General features: G+C 51.1%; 1 protein-coding gene across 1 annotated transcript; it reads right to left on the bottom strand.

The window, feature by feature from the left end:
- Window positions 1–3517: 3517 nt before the first annotated feature.
- On the bottom strand, window positions 3518–6297 carry Pla2g2e (phospholipase A2 group IIE). The gene is made up of 4 exons (XM_042688771.1): window positions 6246–6297; window positions 5486–5624; window positions 5212–5318; window positions 3518–3660 (listed from the first exon to the last, which is right to left on the bottom strand). Exons 1-4 carry the CDS (start codon window positions 6289–6291, stop codon window positions 3518–3520), a joined length of 435 nt encoding a protein of 144 aa, XP_042544705.1. The 5' UTR covers window positions 6292–6297.
- Window positions 6298–7896: the final 1599 nt, after the last annotated feature.

Consider the following 7896-nt stretch of genomic DNA (forward strand, 5'->3'; position numbering starts at 1 on the left):
AGCAGAGGAAGTAGTTGATCCCAGAGTTGCCTGCTCCTACCCTACTGCAGCCCAAATAACTGGGTAAGCAGGGCTTGGGGAGGTCTAAAATCTCCAGGTGGGAATGTAACAATTTGAGACATCCCCAAAGCATGTATGAAAAAGAGAAAGCTTTTAGGTTGAGGGAAGCTACAAAAGAGCAAAGGCAGGAAAACATCACAGGGCCTGGTGTGGTATAGGTAACGATGCATTGATGCAGTTGGATAAAGGAGACTGGAAACATGCATAGTACCAAGCCTCAAGTGCTAGGGGCTGAGGAACAAGGGGGAGCCATGACAGGGGAGCAAAGGAGTGACATAATGGAAATCAAATCATCAATAGATATGACAGACTGGATGGAAAATGGAGGGCTAGGAATCTTTGGTCCTAGGTTCTTAGCTTTAGTGTAGAACTTACAGGAGCAAGAATAATTGATGCCTGTCTGCTAGCTAACAAGGATATTTGATCCGTCCCCAGTACCCAGCAAAAGGCCAGAACCATAGTTTGTATAGCTTACTAAAGGAGAGAATGAACTTGGGTAAAGGATCAGTTCTTTATCAGTGGCACTGTGAAGAGCCCCAAAGAAGCAGAGGAAATGTCAGTGAAATCACTGGACTCTTCAGTCAGAAAATTTGTTGTAATTTCTGATCTCTTATTCTGCAAGTAATATTTAATTCAGTGCTTCAGATTCAGCTAATAGAACAAAAGCAGAGAAACAAATTCCGGTTATCAAAACAGGAGAGGTAAGTTATGAAAACATCAATGTAACAATGTGCCCTTCTTAGCCATGATGGAGTCCCTTCTCCCATCCATCTATCCATCCATCCATCCATTTGTCCATTGATCCATCGGTCTGTCCATCTGATGAATTAACACTATATAAAACACTTAGAAGAGTGCCCTGTAAATACCAAAAGCTTAATTAATGTTACATGTTCTTGTTATGACATTCATTCATGGGACATTATTGCTAGCCACATAAATGTCCTTTCATATATACTAATGCCTTTAAATCTTGTCACAATCAGTCTGTAAGGAAATGCAGACTGTCTACAAATGTAGACAGAGACTGGGGCCATGGCCATTTGTCAGCACCTCTTAGACCTTCATATTCATACTTGGAGGTCTTTTAACCTATCAGTTCTGATATATCAGGTTCGAGACCACCTTTCTACCAAGATTCTTCCACTGCTGCTGGTGCTGTCCATGGACCCCATTGAACAGTGAATCTTAACAGAATGCAGGTCTATTCCTGAAACATTTGACTTCAGTCCAAGATTCCCCTTTTATGCAGGCCTTTTGTGGAGTCTGTAGCTGGAAATCAAGTGTGTGTACTGTCGACATGCACACAAATGGACCTGAGACAGACTTTTTACTTTCATCCATTGAACGTTTATTAAGACCTGGGAAGCGGGCTAGGGTGAGCTGTGACCAATGGGCTCAGCCCTGGTCTAAGGGGTTGTGTCAACAGCCGTACCAGGCCGTTCCTGAGTTGCAGGTTTCACCTTGTTGGACAGTTACACAACTGTCAGATTGATCACCAGATACATTGTCCCTTAGATCCATCATCCCTCTCCATTTCACCCCTACCAGAGCCACGCCCCCTACCCTCTTTCCTGATTTTCCCATTTCTGCAGAAACATCATCACCCTAAGGTGGCTGCAAAGCCTTCTTTCGTGATCTCATAGGACGTTTATTATTGAAAAGGCAAGTCCAGAAAGTGTACCAGCCCAGAAGCACACTTTATTTACCCACAGGACGAAGGAAAAAATGTGTAGGCCAAATTTCAACTTTTTTCCCCTAATAGTCTGAAAAAGACAGACACCAGAGGGCGCCTCAAGACCACTTTTCCTGACAAATGAAGCTTATGCTCACCCCACACCCAGGCCATTTTTGCTATTAAGGCCTGGTCTTCCTGTGCATTCAGCCAATGACAACAGCAGAATATACATCTGTTTCGTGTTTCCTTCTTGCTAGCATAGAGCTGCTTCACATTTGAAAGTTCATGACACATCCCTTTGATGTCTTATGATCTTCAAAGTCCTGACTGCTCTATATACGCTAGGAAAGGGACGAAGGGGTTGGATGTTTATGGAGCGTCCCCTGTGAGATCTGCCTTGTGCAATGCATTTGCATGGCTTTGTGTCTTTTGAGTAAGCTCTTTGTGAACCCACAGTCCACCTGCGAGTTTTAGATGGTAGAGCTATCCAAGTTAGAGTTAGTAAAACCCTCTGGAGCACCTTGCTTCCAGGGTCGGCTGAGTGCTTCCTGCTGGGGCCCCCTTGGCAACCCCAGTATGTGGAGCCCTTTTGGCCTCTCTGCACCCTGTTCAGCTACGTGGGCTCCCAGCTGGCCTTCCCTGGGTGTCTAGTCTTTCCAGACCTCCTGGGTTTGGTTAACATGGCCACCAGAATGGGGTATTGAAGTGACCAATGTCAACTTCCTAAAGCAATGATGGGTCTGGAATAAGGAACCCCTCGGGGAGAAGGACTGTTCTTCAGTTCCCAGATGCCCCTTGGCCAAGAAAGAGGGTTTGGCATGGGTGCCAGTGGCTCCTATCTATAATACTAGCTACTCAAGGCGGGCTGAGATCTGAGGATCATAGGATCTGGGCAGAAAAAAAATGAGACTCTTTATTTCCAATTAACCAGCAAAACAACAGAACCAGGGGTGAGACCCAAGTGGTGGAGCACCAGCCTTGAGCAAAAAAAAAAAAAAAAAGAGCGTAAGGTCCTGAGTTCAAGCTTCAGTACTGGCTCAGAAAGAAAGAAAAGAAAAGATACCAGGAAAGAAAGAAAAAGGAAGGAAGGAAGGAAAGAAGGTTTGGGTAAGATGGTTCTACAATGGCTTTTGCCTCTGAAACAGTCAATGTGAGTAGACACATTTTCAAGCAGATGACAGTGGGGACAATATTTTTAGGTTGGTATTTTTTATGCCTCTCAGATTAGGCCATCTGGTCAGACATGGCCATTGCCACAATTGCCTTGAATGAGAACTATAGAAATTAGAAGAGAACCACAGAAGAATGCTTTCATGGAAAATGGAAAAGATCCAGTGCGGTGTTATAGATCCTGTGTGGGTGTTACAGACTTGGTGTTTTGGTGTGGCACTAGTGTCACATCTAGTCCCGTGTGTCCCTGTGCTTCGAGCTGTGCTCAAAATCTGAATGAACCAATGAAACCGTAGACCAATGACTTCCTAGGATGACGGCACTGAGAAGCAAAGGGTTCAATTTATAGGGAAACACTATTCACTTCCTTGGAAGAGAGAGCTGAGATCCCAGGGGTGAGTTTGTCAGTCATGGGCATGGAATGGCCCCCTGGTACCTGGGAACACAGGGGTGGGGTGGGGAGGTGAGGCCCAGAAGGCCAGGCTGTGGGAACACTGTGGGGCGGGGGTGAGGGGGTGAGGGGTGAGGAGGCATTGGCTTTGCTTGGTTCCAAGCTCACCCAGGCCTGGCCTGCAGCAGCTGGGGTGGGGCAGAGGAGGTGAGCGGGCCTCAGCAGGGTGGGGTGGGTCCGGTGCACAGCCTGTTGGGGTAGTGCGCATACTTGCGGCTGTAGGTGTCCAGATTGCGGCGAAAGCAGAGTGCAACCTTCCTGTCACACTCACAGGTTTTCTGCTGGCAGACAGTCCTGCCGGCTGGATGGGACAAGGTAAATTGGGACGGTGAACAGAAAGAAGCACAGGCACAGACAAGATGGCTCCACGTCCACAACCCCAGCCTCAGCCCGTGCTGATGGGGACCCATGCGGGTGCGGAGGTCTCTGGGACAGATGATCTTCAAGGGATCGGAGGGAAGGGAAGGCACAGGAAGGCCCGGGACACTTTGTTCTTGTGGTTTTCCTGCTCTCCCCCAAGCCACCAGACAGTCCTGAGTTCTCTCTTGCCCCAGGGAGATCAGGGGGCTCATGATCTCTTTCCCCAGCGCCCCACCAGGAGGCATTTCTAAGTCCTTTCCCCATGCGGTGGCATATTGGACTGTCAAGAAGAAGGAAATGTGCAGCCAACCCCAGATTGCCTGTGCCTGCCCCTGGTGGGCCTTTCTCTAGGCTGAAGGCTCTTAGATCAAAGCTAGGGCATGCTTAGAGTCTCTTTTTCTATCAGAGTGGACAGAGGACCCCCCCCCCCTCGCTATCCCCTGGGAATCATAATGCCCTCTCCTTCCCAGAGCTGGCTGGCATGAGCACTACAGGTACCAGTTGTGTCTGGAAGGCTCCTTTGCCTTCTACAGTAACTACTGTCTACCCAGAGGGGTTGTGGGCTGTGGCTCTTTTTTTTTGTTTTGTCCTCAAATAAATCTCCCTGTTCAGAAGGCTTTAGTGCCCATTTTCCCCATCAAAGATCCATATTTCTCACAAGGATTCTGATCACACCATCGATTTCAGTACCATCCCGACAGTGGACTGTCTCAATCTTGCATAGGCTGCCCCCTTTCCCCCCAGTGACGGGCGTTCACTACCTAACCAAGCTGCAGGAGTCAGATGCTGAGCCAGCTCTGCCAGCTCTGCCTAGGTAGGTAAGTCGGCTCTAGCTCAGTGCCTCCCCCGTGAGATCTGAGCTGGGACTCTGCCTACCCACCCAAATCCTTTCTGCACCCCTCTCCCTCCTTCCAGTCAGCACCTGGATCTAGGTGACAAAAAGGCTTGGTCCTCTGATTCTCTTGCCTTCTAGTTCCTCTCTCGCTCTCTTGGTGTATGCTGCTTCTCCAGTTGGGGATCAGAAGGAAATTAATGGGATCAGATGGGCATGGGGTGTGGAAAGTGGAGGAAATATAGCCTGCCAATCCTACAAGGGCGAATCAGGCTTGGGGACCAGGGCCACAGCCCAAAGCTCCTGCTTGTGTGGTAGTGATCTCATGCTGGGGAGGGGGTGGTATGACTCCAGGTCTCCAGGCTGTGACTTAGCTTTGTCCCTTCAGCCTCGAGCTGGGAGGAAGCACCTGGGGCTGAGGCAGGTGCTCTGGAGCCTCTGGGCCCCAGTGTCACATGACCCTGGGGGGGGGAGCTTGTGTTGCAGCCCAGGGTCTGGCCCTTGAACCCAGGTCCTTGAACATGCTAGGTGATCCTTTACCACTTGAGCCATGCTCCCTAGTCCAGGGGTTTCTGTCTTAAGCTGACTCCCCCTCCCCCACTCGCCCCTGCCACCATATTTTGGCCATGTTTGGGGCCACTCTAGGACCTATCTACCTACCACAGAGGATGCCACGGAAGCCAGCAGAGAAGATGTACTTTTCCAGCTTGGGCTCGCAGCCCAGCTTCTGAAGGCGCCCATAGCAGCAGTCATGGGCATGGCAGCACCTATTGGGGTCATGGTCAAGAGCTGTAAGCCGAGCTGGGCCGGACCAGGGGCTGCTGGGGGCTGGGCCCAAGGTAGTTCAAAGGAAAGGGTCGGTCCCCTGCTCATCAGGTGGCCCCCAATCCTCCCTCCCGCCCCCCCCCAGGGGCCCCCTTGTCCAACTCCTCACCAGTCAGTCTGGTCTACAGGCCAGTGGGAGCCACCAACCCCGCAGTAGCAGCCGTAGTCATTATACTGTAGTGCGGATTTCCCTGTCATCCTCTCGATCATGATCCCAAGCTGAACCAGGTTCCCATGGGCCAGTGCCACTGCAGAGGGGGGAGGGCGGAGGCTACGGGGCCCCTCAGGGGCATCAAGCATCTCTCCCCGTGACCTGCCACTCTGTTTTCCTCAAATCCCATTCCAGGCTTCTCTCTGATGGGCCAATTAAGCGCCTCTCCCAGAAGTACCTCTCCCGGCCACCAATGATAAGTTGATATTTAATTTCCTAGCCCGCCCCCCCATCATGCCACACCCCCTGTTCCCCACTCCCTCCTGGAGCATCACTCACTTGCCCCTTCTCATGGCCTCTGTCTCCCCCAAGAATATTCTGTACCCCAAATCTCTGTACCCCCCAAAGCTATATTGGTCACCCTAATAGACCTCCCTGGATTCCTCCAGATCTTCCTGACTCAGTCACAGGGCAGTGCCCACTGCCCACCGAGGCAGGATGAGGCTAAACATGGAAGCCAGGGCAGAGAGGAGCCCTGGGTGTGCTGGCCTGTCTTGTGCACCCCCATGCCCCTTCAGACTGCATTCTCCTCCCTCTGCTGGCCTCAGAATCAGCCCCTGGATGGTGGCAGGAAGGGGGGGGGTCCTCTGCAGATCAAGGACATCTAGGGAGCTGAGGGTTGCCAAATGGGATGGGAGAGGCCTTGAAGGTCACTTACCCAGGAGACACAGGAAGGTCAAGGTCGGAAGCAGGGGAGGTTGCATTCTGGGGGGAAGGTGAGCAGAGATGCGGTAGCTGCTGAGGAGGAGGAAGTGAGGAGCAGGGCCCTCTGATCTCAGGGCACCTCCCAATTAGTTAAATACACAGATCGTGTCTACTCCCCCATCATTAACCCTTGAGGACCCAGTGATGCAATGATCCTTCTCTGACTGACACCCCGACTAAGTCCCCAGGGGAGGGGCCAGCTATGGGCTCTGCTTCCAGGACGTGGGGGTGGGGTAGGGGCAACTGCATGGCTCTCTTCCCTTTCATGCCCTTCCCATCCCATCACCTGCCCTTTCCAGGATCTCCATCTTAGTTCCCACAGACCAGGCTGGGCGTGAATGACTATGCCTGCTTGTCATTCTTGGTGTCTTTCCTTCATCCCTATAGTACCCATTCAGTGACTGACAGCCCCAGCGGTCAAGTCTGTCTTTGCCTGAGCAGAACAGACGCCCTTCCTCTAGCCTTCCCTGCTCTCCACCTGCTCTTGACTGGGCTAACTTGACCATCCACTTCCATCAACATTTAGATCCTGCTGGGTCTGTGGCCAGGAGTCCTGGCTCCTCCACTTCTCATCTGGCCTTGGGCAGGGCCTTTCCCTTGTTCCCATCCTTAGCTTTTCTGTCTGTACTATGGGGGTACACCTGTGCCTTCTCCTCCAGGGGACTGGAAACTGCCATCTCTCACTGAGCATGCTCCAGCAGCGTCACCGTGAGCCCTCAGCAGCCACATGGCTGGTGCCTGGGTCACTTCCATGTTACGCGGGAGGAAACTGGGAAGCCCACAGGACTTACCCAGGACCACCTTCCCCCTCCCTACCCCAGGCAGAGTAAGGGCAGTGCCCAGTACCCATGCTACATCAGGAAGCCCTCCAAAATGTTCTAATTTCTTGTTTTGGTTTTTGTTTTGGGTCCGGTCGTGGGCCTGGACTCTGAGCCTGGGCACTGCCCCTCAGCTCTTCAGCTCAAGGCAAGCACTCTACCACTGAGCCACCTTCCCAGCCCTGTTCTAATTTCTTATAAAGTCAGAAGGATGACTATAATACTTTAATGGATTATGTCCATCTTGATTCTAATGAACTTGTGAAGTTTAATTATCTGTGTGTGTGTGTGTGTGTGTGTGTATGTGTGTGTGTGTGTATGTGTGTGTGTGTGTGTGTGAGAGAGAGAGAGAGAGAGAGAGAGAGAGAGAGTATTGGGGGTGTTGTCCCTTAGGTTTCTTTTGCTCAAGGCTAGCGCTCTACCACTTGAGCCACAGCTCTACTTCTGACTTTTTGGTGGTTGTAAGAGTCTCACAGACCTTTTTGTTTTTTCAGCCCAGGCTGGTTTTGAACCATGATCCTCAGATCTCAGCCTTTCCTGAGTAGCTAGGATTACAGGCGTGAGCCACCAGTGCCTGAATTACTTATAATATTTTTAATCTGGAGGAAAGAGGCCCACGAAGACCAAGGTCAGAATGAGGTTTTGAGTTTAAACACCTGGCTTGGGTTACAGGCATTGAGTTGGGGCCTGGGGTTGGTTTCTTTTCGGGGAGAGGACATCAAGAAACTGGCCAGGGCTGGCGTTCATGGGAACATCCAGGCACAAACTGTTCCAGCCACAGGTGAC

The sequence above is a fragment of the Dipodomys spectabilis genome, unplaced genomic scaffold, assembly GCF_019054845.1.
Source record: "Dipodomys spectabilis isolate Male_0828 unplaced genomic scaffold, ASM1905484v1 ptg000118l, whole genome shotgun sequence".
Lineage (NCBI taxonomy): Eukaryota > Metazoa > Chordata > Mammalia > Rodentia > Heteromyidae > Dipodomys > Dipodomys spectabilis.